The 16867-nt window shown below is 44.4% G+C and overlaps 1 protein-coding gene across 1 annotated transcript in view; it reads left to right on the forward strand.

Moving 5' to 3' along the window:
* Nucleotides 1–16867, forward strand: part of LOC144828211 (gamma-aminobutyric acid receptor subunit beta-4-like) — a 632874-nt gene that overhangs the window by 595449 nt on the left and 20558 nt on the right. The window contains exon 6 of the mRNA XM_078686301.1: nt 10524–10664. Within this exon, the coding sequence (XP_078542427.1) occupies nt 10524–10664 (141 nt within the window). The remainder of the gene's footprint in view (nt 1–10523; nt 10665–16867) is intronic.

Consider the following 16867-nt stretch of genomic DNA (forward strand, 5'->3'; position numbering starts at 1 on the left):
CTTCTATCCCAAAATCTAGAAGAGGTGGCAACAGGGAGCTTAAGTTGAGGCGATTAGAGTCGAGCTTGATCCTTGAATTCGACAGCAAATGGCCAAATGGCCTTAATAATACTGAGGATCTACGTCACTTTCTATAATCACTCGATCTAAAAATCTGCCATCTGCAACTATTATTCATAAACAATTTGGGCTTCCTGTTAGTGCCTCACTACCCCCTAGATATGTCAGGTTCCCTGTGATCTAGGGTGGCTATCTGGTTTCCAAGTATCATCTTGTAAAAAATACAATGTTCATATATGAAATTAAGTGGCTGTTCAAGTTCCTTGTCAGCCACTTTCCCATACATTGCTCTGCTTCTTCTTTGTATATATGTATATAATATATATATTTTTTCACTGTGTTTTAGGTATTTATTTATGTACCATAGATTTGAGAACTGGTTTTAACACTTGTTTATACATGTGGTGTCCTTTTCTATATCTCTTTTAATATGATGATACATTTATACTGGTATTAATATGCTTTTTTGTATGGTTTTTACTAGGACTAAGAAAACGGAGATATATTTAAAATCCCCTTATGTCCTGATATATATACAGGCACCATATACACAGGCTTTTTATCATCATACACTCTTAGTACTTTGTATCCCTCCTTTTTTGTTTCTGGTTTAATTTTCCTCCATTTTTTGCATTTATGCACTTTATTATCTTTATGAATTGCAGACTGTGATTCAATGTTATATTATATTAGATTGTGCACTTTCACCACTTGTCCCGTTTATCTATCATTCAAAGGTCGCGATATTCTTTACAAACTCTGATAATGGTTACAAATAGAAGAAACTGGCATTGCTTTATATGTTCCATATAAATTGCGTAATTTTGCACATTTGCTATATTTGCACAGGCCTTTTGCTAAGATTTGCACGGGGATTTATCCCACAGTTTCCAGCCTTATTGTGTAATTATTAATGCTGGTATAGGCATTAGTTAAAATCTGCACAGGGATTTATCCCAAATCATTAAGGAATGGACACTATATATGGTTACAATGCCTTGATATTCATTGCGTGATCTTGCATGACAGCCAGTGTTTTATGGATTTATCCAGGAAAATTAAAATTAATCGGTTATTTTTATATTCAGAAATATATGGATCTAATTAATCAATGTTAAAAATAATTCATTATTTTTATATTGTGATTATGCCAGTATATCGCAAGTATATACAAACTATTTTGTTCATGTCTATGACCATGTGACCTGAAAGAGAAATGGCGGGCTAGCACTGCATTATAAAAATGAAAAAAAGACGTTGAATCTATGCATGTGAACAAGGGCTTTGGCAGCCCGAAACGCGTCTTGCCCTCGCTATTTTCAACCCCCTGCACATTAAACAGCTGTGTATCCAGTTCGTGGTCCGTCTCCTTATTGCCTGGAGGGTTCTGATTCTCACAAGAACCAGTAGTGGCTGTTTTTGGAGTTTGCGCTGATATATATATATATATATATATATATATATATATATATATATTTTTTTTTTTTTTTCCACATGCTGATGCTTATTTATGTCAAAAAAATAATGTTGAACTTATATGGTCAAGTACAGCTGTTCGTAACGTGCGACTGTTTGCATTGGTTGTTCTCCATGAAAACAATACACTAAACCAAAACTGAAAAGGTAGGCATGACAAAAAGATGACTTTGTACATTTAGAAACTGTATAGAAAACTATGGGCTAGATGTAGGTAATCCAGAAATACCGAGTCCTTAATAGTGAATTTTACCGATTTGTTATTAAGGACTCGGTATTTCCGATGTATGTAATGAATCGGTAAACATTACCGATTCGGTATAAATTGCAAAAAATAGCGATTCTGAATGGATCGGTAAAAAATAAATACCGAATCCCCACTACCGAATCGTTATTACCGAATCCCCAATACCAAATCGGGATATACCGATTCAGTAATTTAGAAATTCGGTAATTGTGGAATCAGCCAATCCTGTGCATCCCCATTACCTCCCAAACAGGAAGTGGCCACACCCAAGCAGCTGCACTGAACCTGGAGCTGACTGTGAGGCAGGGAGCAGAGCAGAGAAGCAAGGAGCAACTCAGCTGAATTTTGCAACAAAAACCTAGCAAAATGGCCAACTAGGAGAGGGAGAAGGAAGCTGGGGAAAGGAAAAGGAAACAAAAATTCAGTGAGAGGGAGCTGGAGGTCCTCATTGAAGATGTGACCAAGGACCACGATAAGTTATTTGGATAGCAGTCCCTGCACGTGCCAGAGTCTCAAAAAAGGCAGATCTGTCTTGCAATACCGGATAAAATCAATGCCATCGGAGTCACCCAGCTCTCCATTGAGGACCTGAAGAAAAGATGGTACGATTTGAGGAAGACTGTTAAGGTGAGGATGGCAGAGAGGCAGAAGCAGACCAACCAAACAGGTGGAGGGAGGAATACAGCACCTGCACCAACTGCTCTGGATCTCCTGGTTGAGTACACCCACCAGAAGGAGAGTGTGAGTGGGGTTGACAATGCAGACAGCTCAGCCAGAGCTGCCAACAAACAAGGAAAGATGCATTGACAGCATGCTGTGCACCCCCCCCCCCCTCCGTACCCCCAATCCCCAGAGTGGCATAGGGACTCCCACTCCAGTACATGTTTTACTCAGAACCTGCAATGCATTATGGGAGATGTAGTCAGAAGTAACACATGTCAGGACAGTCATTCCACCAAACCCAAAGGCATGTGACACCAATTAGCAATTAGTAAGCAGGGGACAGTCAGTGTGATCAGCAGGCATTACAGTTATTACAATGCAAATGCTGCCAGATAAGTGAGCATATGTACATTCTGTCTTCACAGGCGAGCCATCTCGCAGGGCAGCAGAGGGGAGCAGAGGAAAGGCACCCAGGACAGAGAGGAGACAAGAGAAGGAGGTCCAGTTGCCTGCAGGGCACACCACCCCACCACCACCGCCACCATCATCACCACTATCACCACCACCACCATCAACGCTACCACCACCGACAGGCAGGAGGCATGCAGTAGCCACAATCTAGCAGATGGAGGTGTCCGATGAGGACAGCAAAGGAGGACAACAGTCCACAGTGGCTGAGGATGCCAACAGGGCAGGATCACAGTCCCCCACAGAGCGCGCTCACACAAGTTCCAGACGCCGCAGGGCAAGGGCAGCCAGTTCTCATTCTCAGGGCGAAGATGACAGTGTGTTCGCAGGCCTTGAAGGTAACATGTTGAAGGTCAAGTGCCTGCAAGGAAGAGCAATCAGGTCAGTGTAGCAGGAGATGGCACACATGAATGCCCCCATGCACCGCATAGAGAAGGGCATCAGTGCCATGAACTCCACCATGGCTGAGGGCATGAGGGACGTGGCCGAGTCTGTGAGGCTAATGTGCAGCAAGTTAGGTGAGGACCGTCTGTCAAGGCGCAGGGAGAGGCAAAAACTTGCTAATTACACCAAGGCTATGAACCGCCTCTCCACTGCAACCTCTCTCATGTACAGGCGCTCAGTGGCCATGCAGGAGGAGATGGCACACTACAGTTGTGATGTGGCTAGGGGGCTGGTCACAGTGACCACTGCACAAGGTGGCCACTACAGGTGATTGGGGTGAAAGTGAAGAGGCTACTAGCCGTAGTAGCATCACACCCCCTCCCACAGAGTCCAGGATGCGCAGCGAACACCACAGCACTGGCTCTAGACAGACTGGTAGTGCGGACAGTGGGGCAAAGGAACGTGGCAGTGCAGCGCGTGGGCCCAAGAAGTAAAGCCAGCCATGATATGGATGTACTCAAATGGGTGACGTAACTCATATTTGTATGGACACTGCTTTTGATCTTGGTGGTGTGCTGTGATCATTAAACACCATCACTCACATACAGCAACTGGCTATGTCTCCTTACTTACTCAGAAAGAGTTGCGTGTTATCTCAGTCCGTCTGTGTCTCCCATCCGGTGCTGCTGCCACACCTGCTGCTCTGTGCTCTGGCTGTGGACAGTCCTCACTCTCGTCCTCAGAGTCAGTTAGTTCCACTGCTGTTCCTTTCTTTGTGACAAGGTTATGCAGCATTGCACATGTTGCTATTACTTTGCAGCAGATGATGGGGCGTCACTGACTTGCACCTCCACTTTTGTGGAGGCAACAGAACCTGCTTTTTAGTAGTCCAAAGGTGCGCTCCACAATGTTGCGCGTGCTTTTATGTGCCACATTGTATCTCCTCTCACTTGGGGTGGATGGGTTGAGGTATGGTGTTAAGATAAAAGACCACACGGCATATGCGCTGTCACCTAAATGTGAAAGAAAGTGTCATTATTTTGAGTCACCAATACATTCATCCGAGGTATGCATCAGGGTGTGTCACATTGATTTCCCTAGCAGGTATCCTTCTCACAAGCTGCCAGATGGGTGTAGATCCCACTGTTTCTGAATATGTAGGAGTCATGGGTACTCCCTGGAAAATTTGCCACAATGTCAGTAATGATGTAGTCTGCATCACATATCACCTGCGTCTTGATGGAATGCATGGATTAGCCGTTGCGGTATATGTATTCTGTAGCTGCAGGTGGGCAGATTGGTAAGTGGGTCCCATCAATGCACCCTATTACATGTGGGAACTGTGCCTTTTGGTGGAAATCCAGCTTTGTCTTTTGCAGTTCTGCCTGTGTGCTGGGGAAGCATATCTAGTGATGCATTCTCTGCATCATGGCATCCAAAAAGGAGTTGAAGAAACAGGGCAAGCAACTCTGTGACACACCACCTGCCGCAGCTGTGACACCCTGGTAACTTCCTGATGCTCGTAGGCGCAGGCTACAGAGCACCTGCACATGTGATTGGCATGGCGTGCACCTTTGGTGTCTGGGTGCAGGTTCCGTATCAGGTCTAGGATGGTTTGAGGGTGTAGCCTGTACCTCTCATGTATTTCTGGCTCAGTCATTTGGAACAATGTGACACGCAGTCTGTACACACGCTCTTCCTGTCTCTAGACCCTCTTTCCTGCTGCTCGCAAATGTAGCCGCCTAGCCATAACATAGAGGGCCGACATTGTGTTCACACTGTTGCATTTTGCGGCTGTTTTTATGCAGTGCACCTGATTACCACCTGCTTTGGGTCAGTGGTAATTACTGATTCTTAAATACCGATTTTTACCAAATTCGGTATTACCGATTTTATGTACATCGCATTTGCGATTTGTTACCGATTTTTTATTTACCGATTCTGTATTTTGGTGTTTCGGTGTCTGCTGATCGGTAAATAAGGAATCGGTAACTGGTTTCCCTTATTTTTACCGATGGCATTCGGTAATACCCACATCGCACATGGTTAAATACCGGTCGTAACGCTGAAATTTACTGATTTTCGGCTTTTCCAACCAGTATTTAGCCACCTACGTCTGACCCTATATTTCTTAAAAAGCTAGTCTAATTTGCATTTGTCTCTGAACTCAAATAGGTTTTCAGTCTAACATTTCAGTCACTTATCCCCAAAGTTTTCTTTCCAAAATTCCAAATGTGACATGATAACACAACCTTTGTTTGCAGGCAAGTTAGAATTCAGGTCTTTACACATTTCTGAAGTTAGCAATTGGTGCAGTCATTGTGTGGCGGACCTAACTTTGGGCAGTGTTAGTCTGGGGGGTTAGTAGCCAACGTTGGTTGCTAAGGTGCTTGTCTGAACAGTACTCGCTGCATAGCCACTAGCACTTAAGATTTATCTTCATATGCTCTTGTTGTACATCTCCCCTTCACCTTTAATGCAATTGCCCATTTTCAGCGGTTTATCAGCCAGATTCATCAACCCAAATTGCGATCGCAATAGCTGCGAAATAGCTATTGCGATCGCAATTCCATTAATCGCAATTCATGAAACAAAACATGACCTAATTGAGAATTCGCAAAACACATTTTGCGACTTCGCAAAGAAAATCGCAGAATCAAGGTGGAACCCCCTTTGCGAATTAGAAATAGCGAGTTCCCAATGAATCTGCGATTTTCTTTGCGAAATGGCAAATTATTCGCAAACCCAATGCATGAAAAATCGCAAATTGCGAAAAACCCAAAATTCGCTTTTTGCGAGGCACAAATTAAGGAGAAGCCAAACCAGGTGGTAACCATGAAGTTAAAAAAAATTCCAAGAAAAAAATCCTAACTAGCCACAGGTGCGGGGCTGTTCAAACACACTTAAGGAGACACAGAAGGAGCATGAGGACATTCACAATGCCAGGACTCTAGATGGTGGTAAGGCGGCGAAGGCTCCAGGCTGCAGCAAGGAACAGACGCAGGATCCAGGAGCGAATTTTCCGCCAGCGGATCACAATACTGGGACAAACTGAGGAGGAAATCTACTCAAAGTACCGGCTGAATGGGGCAATGAATACAAAGCTCATCCGGGACCTTGACCCCCTGATGCAGCACCCAACGAGGAGGACCAATGCCATGCCCACCCACGTCCAGGTCTTATGCAGCCCGCCTGGCCTCCGGAAGCTTCCAGGGGATAGTTGCCGTTGCAGGGGGGGATCTCCCAGAGCACCATGTCCCGCTGCCTAAGGAGTTTCCTGGAGGCCTTGCTGACCCGGCCACACCATTACATCAAATTTGCAACCACCCAACAGGACTTGAATCAAACCAAGCTACAATTTTACAACATAGCGTAATTCCCCCATGTAATTGGATGCATTGACTGTACCGACATCCACATCTGCCCACCGGCAGAGACTGAATACATGTACCGGAACCGCAAGTCCTACCATTCACTGAACATCCAGATGGTGTGTGACGCTAAGACAATCATCACCGACATAGTGGCACAATACCCAGGGAGCACGCATGACTCCTTCATATTCCGGCACAGCGGCATGCAAACACGACTGGCCAGGGGAGACTATGGCAAAGGACACCTTCTAGGTAAGTACACATGCCAACAAACAGTTCATCGAGACCATGTAGCTGCGCATGACAGGCACTCACCCTCTGCTCCTTTCATTCAGGTGACAGCGCATATGGCCTCCGTGAGTACATCCTCACCCCATACCTCAACCCTGCCACACCACAGCAACGGCGTTACAATGCAGCACACATTTGCACTCGAAATTGCATTGAGCGGACATTTGGACTATTAAAGAGCCGAATCCGCATTCTACACAAGACTGGTGGGGCCCTCAAATACCATCCTGAGGTCTGCTGCCGCATTGTGGCCGTGTGTGCAATACTCCACAACATTGCTACCAAGCGGAGGATACCTGTGGATATCTCTGGCAGTGAGTCGGAAGTGGACAATCGCCAACCTGCAAATGTGCATCATGCACGCGGGGAGAATCCTGCTGAAGGACACAGGCGCCGCAGCCAAATCACAATGAACTGTTTCTAGTGCACCCATTCCACTCACACAACACTGCACTCATGCATGACAAATGTAATAATGACATGAGTCGGATTAACGTGTGACTATAAATTCTTATTGTTCATTCACAATAATGTGTACTTAATTTTCCTTGATGTGACATGCAAACTGTATTCCATCATACAGCCAAATGAAGGGGTAGAGGGCTTACCTGTGCAATCAACATGGCCCTGCAGGCAGAGTTGAATGTGTCACTGGTGCCTCCGGCTGGACGCACCCAGTCGCCTCTCCGTGTCCTCCTCAACACTGTTGGCCCGTGATGCTGCAGTGGGCCTGCTGCTGCGGCGGCGTTCCATTACCTGCGGCAAGGACATGCTGCTGTGACTGGAAGTGCCCTCGCTGGCATCATCCCCCCCACCTGCTTGACCATGGCCAGTCGCCTGCAGACTCTGCACAGCTGTTGTCACCTGTTCAAGGGCCCTGGCGACGTCCTGGCAGCATTGGACCATCTGCACCTGCATCGCAAGGGAGCGGCGCGAAATTTGGGAGGTGGCATTTCCAATGATGTGATTGGACCTGGTGTAGGCTGACAGGCGGGTCAGCAGCTGGCGGTGGCGGCGGCGGGTGATATCCTGCTGGGATACCAGGATCTGGCTGTTCTCACGAACAGCTGTGGTCATGCCCTGCATGCATTCTGTGAGCTAGCCCACATTTTGCGCCGTCTTATTCAGCTGCAGGTGGATGGCTGCCAAGTGACGCGCCTGCTTCTGGTGTACTGCGAGCATGCGGCGTTCTATGGCCAGGCCAGGATCCCGTACATATACCCCCCTGCCAGCGCGTGTTGAGGCGTCACGCTGCTGGCGCGTCAGTCTGCTGGACTGGGTTCGCACTGTGGCTGTGCGCCTTGTCTGCCTCCTGGCTGCCGGTGGTGTGGCCTGTACCACTGCCATGGGTGTCATTGGGGTGGTTGCTGGGCACCTGTGGCTGCAGGAGTGGCCCTGTCCACATAGGGAGGTGGTGGTACTGCTGCTGGTGGCTGAGATGGTCCGGGTCGTGGTGCAGGATGGCCCTCACCCTCGGTGTCCTCAGGGTTCTCCTGTATGTGTAGGCCCTCACTGTCGGTGCTGGGTTCTTCAGACACACCTGTGATGTAAATGGGTGCATGATTAATGATATGTATCTTGCACATGAGATGTTGCTACATGCATACAGGTGTGCATTCCCTGACTGGCTTTAGGAATTACTTTCAATTGACAGGTCTGGCTGTGTGGGGCTATCCGGGAATTTTGGTCACACTACAAGTCCCACAATGCAATGGGGAATTTCAGGTGTGCATGGCCTGCATTACTGGGGTTATCAAATAGCTAGCTCTGGAGTCATGGGCATTGTTAGGGGACAGGGTCGCAGTCGCATGGCACTTACCTTGGGATTGTTGGGTAGGTCGGGAGGAGTCCAGCTGGGTAACCCCCACGCAGGCTGCAGGATTTACGGTGTCCTCCACAAGGTCTTCCAGTGGAGTGTTGGGTGCAACAGTGGGCTCTCCTCCTCCGGTGGCAAGTCGCTCCCCCAGCCTCTCAGCGATATGCTCTTTGGCACGCCCTCTGAGGTCGTACCACCTCTTTTTTAATTTGTCGATGGAGCGCTGGGTCACCCCGACTGAGTTGACCTTTGCACGGATGCGCAGCCAGATGCGGCGCTTGTCCGCTTCAGGCACCCTCCGGGAGTCCTTTCCAAAAAGGCGAGCATGGTCCTTAGAGACTCCCTCAATGAGGCACTCTAGTTCCTGCTCAGAGAATTTTATTTTCCTCTTTCTTCCTGGGGTACTGCTCCCTGCTGCTTCCTTGGACATTGTCAGTTGTTCTTTGTGTCCTGGTGTGGGCTGCAGATAGTCTGTAGTGGAGCTCTGGCCAGTGCTGCTTCCACTTTCAGGCTCAGTGATCAGAGTGAGTGAGGGAACAGCCTACTTCCTGGTTGTGATGTCATCATTGGGCTCGAAAAGCGACTTCCCGTTTTTGCGATCTCGCAATTTGCGATTTCGGTAATTGCGAGTTCGCAATTTATACATGGTCAACGGCCGATTCTGCGATTTTTCTGCGATTTAGCGGTAATCGCTATCGGCGATTGCCGCCGATTGCGATTCGCTTTTTGTGCTCGCTTTTCTTGATGTATCCCATTCTGCGAATTCTAAATTGCGAATCAGTATTTTTCGCAATTTAAAATTCGCAGAATATGGGATTGATGCATCTGGGGGTGTGTCTTTAGCAAACTGCTGAAGAATACAGTTGAATATTTTAAGATATGTATTTATATTATGAAAACATCCAATCCCTGAAAACTGTTTTTATTAACGGGTTATTAGTAGGCCTCACCAGTTTTGACTATTGGATTACATTTTGTTAGGAATACAGGGTTTGAGCCGTCCCAAATGAGTTCTTTAAGCTTCATCCTAACCTACAACCAGTTAGAGATGAATTGGAACTAACAGCACTCATGTATTGTTGCTTTTATGTCTACCAGTCGTTTGTTTATTCTTCTTTCATACAAACAGGTATTGCAGATTTTTCCCCTTTAATGTCAGTCATAGGGCATTTTCCATAACCGTATATGGTTTGGAGATTTGTGACAATGCACCAGCAATCAATGAGAAATTAACCTTTCAACTGTAAACCAAGAAGGATGTGTCCCCAGCCAAAATTAAAAATGAGTTAAGTAATCATTTTTTAAAGATATGTGTTGGATATTTTTGCAGATTACTTCAATCTGATGACTCAAGAACTCTTTTGTAAGGGATTTCTTCAACAACAAAAAAATCCAACCCTTCTGCTAAAAGTCAAGCTATAACTACTAAAGTCACTGAGAATCACATTGGTTTCCTCTCTTATGGATCATTGCTAAACTTTTAACTGCAAGACAAAGAAAGGTTGCCTGAGTGTGCCTGGTGGATGAAAGGGTGACTTAATTAAAAGGAAGGTTTATCAGAGTGGAGATGCTAACTTGTAGCATGTCTAGTCTTGCTCTTGATGTTCGTTTTTACCTTACTTGGAATTTATGACACTGGATGTAGTATCAAATTCTTTTGTTGACTGGTGAACAGAAGAACAAGAAGTAGTGAATATGATAATCTTTTCCGCGCCCACATTTACTTTTCACTTTGTTCCTTCAGATGGCTACACAACGGATGACATTGAATTTTTCTGGCAAGGAGAAGACAACTCTGCTGTGACGGGAGTAGAAGCACTGGAGTTGCCCCAGTTCACCATCATCGAGCAAAAGCTGGTCTCAAGAAAGGTGGTTTTCACCACAGGTGGGTGTGCCCCCTCTCAACCACCACCATAAGGAGTCTTATATGAAGGTTATGCAAAGCATGTGGACATATCTTGGGACAGATTATGAAAGGCCCGATGTACAAAGCCCTTTTACGGTTGCAAATTGTGTGATTCACAAAATCACCAGGTTTGAACTGCAAAAGGGCTTTTCTTAATAAACAAAAACACTTGTTTGAGTTGAAAAACGATAAAGACTCATGAAAGGGCTTTTGCAATATCTTCCAAATCACTAATAGGAGGGGTTGTGAAAGGAGTGTCCATGTTCTGGTTGCAGTTTGAAAAGGAATTTATCAAAATTTTGCGACTTCAACCACAGGCGCCTACCACTGATCAGTTTCTGACCCCCAATTTTAAGTGGTAACTGATTCACAAAAGGGAAGAAAGTGTTCTGCATTTTTCTCTTTGTGAATCATGTCAAAGGGATCGGGTAACTGACCCCTCGAAATGTTCCAAAATCAAAAATATTTTTTAAAGCAGATTCTGTGACTTTAGTCATAACGGCTGCTGTCCCTTGCTGGTCTCCACCTCTCAATTGGCAGCCATTCAAAAGGGATTACAAATTACAACCTGCCTAATTCATATTCATGAGGAATGCCATTTTGCAACTCCCGTGAATAGACAATTTGCAATTCAACCAATTAGTAAATAACTCACATTGCAAATTTGCATTTCAATTTTCAAACAAGTTGATATGCAAATTTGTTTGCGCTTGGACATGTTACTTTGGGCAACGGAAGCAGTCATGCACTGAGAGCCCAGTTATGTTGAAGTATTAGAGTACACATTTCACACTATGAATCCAGTACTCTTCATTACTGAGTACTCTCGAAAATACCCCTTCACAAAAGCAAATAAAAGTAACTCAGTAAAGCATGTAGAAAAGGGTAGAGTTCTTAGCAAGGGTACATTGAGTGGTCCAAGGCTTACTGAGAAAACCTGTGTAAACTGTATTTCTTGGAGAACAGATTTATTCCATATCGTTCCAATGAATTGGACCACTAACCTGCAAGCTCAGTGAGGAGGAAGATTGCAGGGTGTGTGTGGACAGAGAGTTTCGGAATCACAGAGGATGTTTCACTCTATTTAGATTCACTGCAGTGCTTGACATTTGCTGGTATGAATGAGTGAATGGAAATGTTTTGTTACATTGTGTTTCACTTCTTAGACTCTAGAAGGGCTGCTGGGGAAAGATGCAGCTTTAAGTAGAATATTGTGTGTCACTGTGAGAAATCCAGATCGGAGGGTTTCAGGACAATCAGAAGTCACAGGGCCCCAATTATAACAACCGTGGTCTTTTACTTCTGTTTTTCTGTGGCCCCTGTATTGTGTACCCACAAACTGGGAACCAAGTACCGCTTTTAGCACTTGACTTCAGGGTAGAGAAGCATGGGAGCGTAAGGTTTGCTCAGACTCAGAAGCCATTATATGCCTGAATAGTTCTTTTTTCTTTCAAAAGAAAAGGTACTTTAATGCATTCAAATCTAAACATTGTGCTCAATGTTAGAAATATATGCAAGATGTCAAGGGCCAAAAACAATGGGAACACCTTCTAAATGCCCTAAGAGAATAAAAGGGCCACACAGTAAGGAAATGTAACGGTAACCGCATAACCATTTAAATGCAGAATGGAGTCCATGGGTCTGAGGCTTGCATGCCTAACCCTTGAAATCACAATACGCCTAAATAATGACAACAAAAATTAGGACATGCACTTATAAATAGTCAAGGTTATTGGCTTTGTCACCGGTTGTCGTCATACATTCAACAATAGAATATGAGCATTTCACTATTTTAAAAATGTTCCGAATATTAGCACAACTACACAAATATTTTGACTTTCAATATAAAACAGGCTATACATGCTTGCTTAAATATAATTTTGACTGCAAACAATACAAAATAGTGAACAATTCAGTGAAATATATATGTCTATCATTAAAGCGCATTACCTTGCAATCACAGACGAGCCGGAAACTCAATAGGTCCATGCACCTCTTTAACACAACAAAAAGTGTCAGCCATAGAAGTGCTTGGAAAGCACAAATACTTCTGCCATTGTCAGTGAGGCCAGCCCCTGTAAAACTCAGGGGGCTTCATTTATGAGACTCCCTGCGCCTCCGGAACGTCACAAAGGGCCATATGTATGAAGGTACCCATTTGCGAATGTCAATTAGCGATTTTTAAGAAATCGCTATTTGAGATTCGCAAATTGGTATGTATGTAAAAAATCGCATTTTTTTGCGATTTCTTAAAATTCCTTAATTGCGATTAGCAAATTACGAATCGCAATTAAGGAATACTTTCCCATTCATTTCTATGGGCCAGGAGGCCCATAGGAATGAATGGGAAGTTATTCTCAATTTGCGATTCGCAATTTGAGAATCGCAAATTGAGAATCATTTCAAGGGTGCAGGGGTGTCCAAAGGACACCCTGTTGCACCCCTGAAATTAGCATGGGTGCACATGTGGTGCACATACATGCCCTAAGGGCATGTATGTGCTTCACAGTGCACTTTGAAAAATACAAAAAAGTGCATTTTTCAAGGAATTTGCAAATTACCACCAACTTGAAGTTGGTGATAATTTGCGATTCCTTAAGGCCAATTTGCATTTTTTTTAATGCTTCTTACATTGCATTTAAGGAATTGCAAAATTTGCGATTCCTTAAATGCAATCGCAAAATAAGCAATCACAAATTTTGTGATTCCTTATTTTGCACGCAGATTTGCTTAATACATACCATTTGGCCAAATTGCATTAGCAAACACCGAAATTCTGCTAATTTTGGCGTTTGCGAATGCAATTCAGCTTGATACATATGGCCCAAAGTGACGTTCCATGGCGCAAACGCCTGGGTGATATTTATCAGGCAGCACTAAGCCACTTTTTTTGGCTTAATGATGCCTGATGAATATCAGTCCCTTTAACGCAGTGTTCTGTGTTAAAGGGGTGTGCAATGGGTGTTGCTGGGGGCGTTCCCAGCAACATCCATGGCCTTTTGACACTGCCCCAGATTTACGAGAAATCGTAAATCTGAGGCAGTGCCAAAAGTTTACGCCTCCCCAGGGGAGGCGTAAGGGAGGCGCAACGGGGAATAATATCTTTATTTCTCCTCGTTTTTCCTTTTTCTATGTTTTTCTATGTGTGCTGCATTCTGCAGCACACAAAGAAAGAGGAAAAGCCTCTTGTGATTATTTTTGTACAGAAAGGTTTCCCTTCCTGTACGAAAATATTCATCCCCACAACGCAGGCACCCTTGCACCACGGTGCAAAGGTGCCTGCGTTGACGCAGGTAGCCCATTGTGCGCCGGCGCAGGGAAAAAGGACAGGAATGCGCCGTATCTTATAGATACGTCGCATTCCTGCCCCTTTCTTTTGCCATAGGGAAGCGCAGCAGGAAGGCCTGCTGCGCTTCCCTACGACAAAACCTCATAAATGAGGCCCAGTGTTTTTTAATTCTTGAATACAGTTTGAGTGGTACTTGTGGGGACCTGCGCACTTCTGCTAGATCCTATAAATACTTTTGTACTTCTGGTGTCCCTCTAACCTTTTGGGGCACCACCTGGCAAAATATGAACATTTTTTACGGGTCCCTGGCCCTTCTAGAGCATTTCTCTACCACAAAGGCTGGGGATTCTAAAACCCTTTAATGTGGTTGTCCTACTGAAGATTTCCTTTTTCGTTCTGGAACAGTTTGTCACCTCCACCAGAATGTTTACAACTGTGTGTGACCCTCCTTCCTTCTTGGGGCATCCATACACATCACAGAAATGTACATGGTGACTATTCAACCATGCTGTCATAACCCCAACACCCAGCCAGGCATTTGGTCTTTCATTTCCAGAGGGCTGAGTTGGTATACTTGGTGCTGTTGCTCCTCCGACATAGAGATGCATGGAGCGGCAATTGAGCACTGTAGTGCTCACATAGCCCTAGAAGCAGCCTCATGAACGGGTCAAGTCCAGCAGTGACCATGGGCTAATCAGGGATAATAGAATCCCTGTTTGAACACTGAAAAGGGAATGAGGGAGGGGATATGGCACACAATGGCTGCTTTTAGTAGTTAACACCTGGGATTTCTTAATCACAGCAGTATAGCAGGGACTGCTTAAGTTAATGGTCTTGTTTTGCTGTTAACGGTGTTCTCCTGTCAGCAAAGGTGTGCCTGAGGAGCCTCCTGGCCGCCAAATATTTTATGATTTTCTTGATCGTTACAGACATTTTTTACATTCCTTGTTACTGATGCTTGCTCCTCGATCATCAATGGGCTTACCAGAATTTTTGATGTGCCCTCCTGTCCTAACTCTTGGTAGTATCCTGACCTGGGCTATTCCTGCAGCAGTACTCAACAATCCTAACGCAGTCCACTCTCCCACTAGCACTCTGGCCTTCAGCCACTTGCAGGATTCCTGCATGACCAACTGGAGACTGTGGTCGCTATTTATAGACCACCAACAGCCAAGACCAGTCCATAGAAGTCCCCAGCAAGTCCTCCATATAAATGCCAAAAGAGGGAGTTGGGTAGCAAGTACCACTGGCTCTGCAGACAGAGTCCAGCAAAAGGCCAAGAATTACAAACCCAGGGGGTCCCTCCACTCCAGACAGTGGTTCATAAACAAGGTGTAACCGTCCACTTTCTTTTCCTCTGCTTCTGAGCTGTCTTTCCCTGTGCAGGCATTTTAAAATAGAAATGGACTTTTTGTAGAAAGTGGCAGTCACTATCAAATGCTACATAAGCTTTACACCTCTGACTGACTTTTTCTTGAAAAAGCCACTGTTTTTACAACCACTGACAAAATACTTGAACATGGCTGCTCTAGGCAACATCAGAAAATGTCCCTCCCCAAGCCAGAGTTCTCCCAGACAAATCTGTATATTTTCCATCAAACACTTCAAATAAACTCCCGTATGGTGGCAGAGATCTGTCTGCTCTATGTATATTTGATTTCCATTCTTAGTTTAATTACACTGCCTAGGCAGGCTGTAAACAATGTATTCTGGGTCACATCTGCCACCTTGCTACCTGTGCCCAGTCTTTGTCACTCAGCCTGAACATGTGTGTTACATTATTCACCTTCTTAAAGCCTCCTACCCAGATGCTCAGTTGAGGACATTATTTTAAAAGGCAGGTACTGTTGGTATTTTAAAAGACGGGCTGTGTCACTTACTTATCCTTATTTTAAAAGATGGATCCTGGTAGTTACAGTTCAAACACCTTTTAAACAGAAGCTTACAGTAGGCGAGACTCCATTATGGAGACATACTGCTAGCAAAGGTCTAAACACAATAGGTCTAAAAGAAAACAAAATAGGTAATTTTATGGATCAGAACCCTCTTTCTCACTGCCACCACATAGATCTTTTCGCTTTGCAATATATACATTTCCACATTATATGGTACTTATCATTCTTCTTTCAGAAAGAGGTTCCATTTTACACAGCTATGGGTAGACCACAGGCTAATGAAACATAACCATTTTCCAATTGCTTTTTTCTAAAACCACATGGTAAAGCACCATAATTTTTCCCAAACCACAATTAACAACCTGGTAACCAATAAGCCTAATGTGTTGGTACATTTTATTAGTTAAAGAGAAACGCATCAAGAGATCCTGGACTACAATGTTCAGAGGCAGACTCTTTAAGAAATAAGGCTTTAGAGCACCTAGTAGTCTTTTGCTGTATTTTAATCAAAGGAAAGATAATATGTAAAGTGTGGGTTGTTGTAACTCATTTTCAAAGTATATTTGGGTTAACTATCTTGTGTCCCTTCTTGTTGTAAGAGTTGAATGTTGTATTGTGTGAAATAGGAAATCCTATAAGCCAGTTACATTGCCGCTACTGTGCAGGACCTGAGATGTGATTTGCTATGTTCCATCTAGACACGAAACACACAAAATATAAACTATTTCATTGAAACTGCCCTTTTATGCATTGAGGGCTCACCACAATAGAACTCATCTCTATAATTCTTTCAGTAGAGTTGATCTCTATTTGATGAGCCAGAAGAACATAGGCTTTCAAGTAATGATAGAGACATGGCACTAACATAACTTTGTTTGATGTTACTCTTATCAATGTGAAAAGTTTCCTTCTAACGCTTCCATCATGAAGTTAGTGGAGCTTACTGACTTATTTGGCACCGCAATCAACTAACACATTCTAATGTCTTTTGGTTGCCA

This window comes from Lissotriton helveticus, chromosome 4_1 (genome assembly GCF_964261635.1).
Source record: "Lissotriton helveticus chromosome 4_1, aLisHel1.1, whole genome shotgun sequence".
Classification (NCBI taxonomy): Eukaryota; Metazoa; Chordata; class Amphibia; order Caudata; family Salamandridae; genus Lissotriton; species Lissotriton helveticus.